Source organism: Pterocles gutturalis, unplaced genomic scaffold, assembly GCF_000699245.1.
Source record: "Pterocles gutturalis isolate BGI_N339 unplaced genomic scaffold, ASM69924v1 scaffold29036, whole genome shotgun sequence".
Lineage (NCBI taxonomy): Eukaryota > Metazoa > Chordata > Aves > Pterocliformes > Pteroclidae > Pterocles > Pterocles gutturalis.
In genome coordinates, this window is record NW_010101355.1 from 7,740 (window position 1) to 9,043 (window position 1,304).

At 39.0% G+C, this 1,304-nt stretch overlaps 1 protein-coding gene across 1 annotated transcript; it reads left to right on the forward strand.

The window, feature by feature from the left end:
- Nucleotides 1–190: 190 nt before the first annotated feature.
- LOC104468914 (AN1-type zinc finger protein 5) lies at nucleotides 191–732 on the forward strand (the record flags this gene model as incomplete). The annotated part of the gene is made up of 2 exons (XM_010083204.1): nucleotides 191–316; nucleotides 584–732. Coding segments are annotated over 2 exons (275 nt in total), but the record flags the coding sequence as incomplete, so codon positions are not given.
- Between the last annotated feature and the right edge of the window lie 572 nt (nucleotides 733–1,304).

Below are 1,304 nucleotides of genomic sequence, written 5' to 3' on the forward strand. Positions count from 1 at the left end.
AGGACAGAAGAATACCTAAAAATCCCTGTTTCTGGTCTACATTTTTGTAGAATATGTAGTACTTTAGGCAACAAACATCACGGTCTTAGTAGGGGGAACTGGTCCTTAAGAAATACATGAGTGCCACTGAATACCCAGTGAAGTAAGAAAAAGGAAATTTAAGCTTTATTTCATTTGCTTGCTTTAACAGTTGTTACTCAACCAAGCCCATCAGTTTCTCAGCCTAGTACTTCGCAGAGTGAGGACAGAGCTCCTGAACTGCCCAAACCAAAGAAGAACAGGTGTTTCATGTGCAGAAAGAAGGTTGGCCTTACAGGTATGAGAACACTTTGTCAATTTTGAACAGATATGTATGGTTAGTTGCCTCTTGCTAGTTTAAACACAAATATCTGTAGCCATTAAGCTTATTTGCTGCTTCAAAATCTAAACAAATTAGTACAGCTGATGCTTTGGAAATGCTCATTTTTCTTACTCTGTGTGTCAGAGTAGATGAACATACCCCTTCATCTGTAGTGACTAAGCCCATATTTTACAATTTACGTATGAAGCTTCCTAGTGATGTTGCTTCTTTTTCTATGTACAGGATTTGACTGCCGATGTGGAAACTTGTTTTGTGGACTTCACCGTTATTCTGACAAGCATAACTGCCCATATGACTACAAAGCAGAAGCTGCAGCAAAAATCAGGAAAGAGAATCCAGTTGTGGTGGCAGAAAAAATCCAGAGAATATAAGTTAGCCTGCGTGTGAAAAGACTGACTGACTTTTTGTTCTGATAAATCCTAGGAAAACATGAAAGAGCAGGTGCATGGCCATTTTCCTTTGTTCTTCGAAGTTTTGCTTTTAGTCCTGTCTGTCTTAATGATATTTCAGAATGTTTGGATGTTGTTACAGGCAGAACTGAATAGATACAGCCCTTGAAAACATGTATGCCCTCCCCAGAATATAATGGGATGATCAGAAACCTGCACAAGAACACACATGCACAGAGGGCAGACTCTCTAGTTCATGTGCCAAACAGATGTATGCTATCTGCATGTTTGCAGCAGACCTGCTTTTTGAGAAGTGTTTGAGGTATATGATCTTTGGCTAGTGTTGTGTGCCTGTTTTGGAGAAGGATACATCAAAAAGGTTGGCAGTCTACTTCTATCACTTAAAAGCTCATTCTAATTTTAGTTTCTACTCTCCATTGTTGTTTTCCAGCAGGATGTAAGCTATGTAAAGGAGTCCACCTTCACAGTATGATGAGTGTTGGTGCTGTATTTAAGAAGGTCACTTATCAATTACACTGAGAAAAATGGAAAAA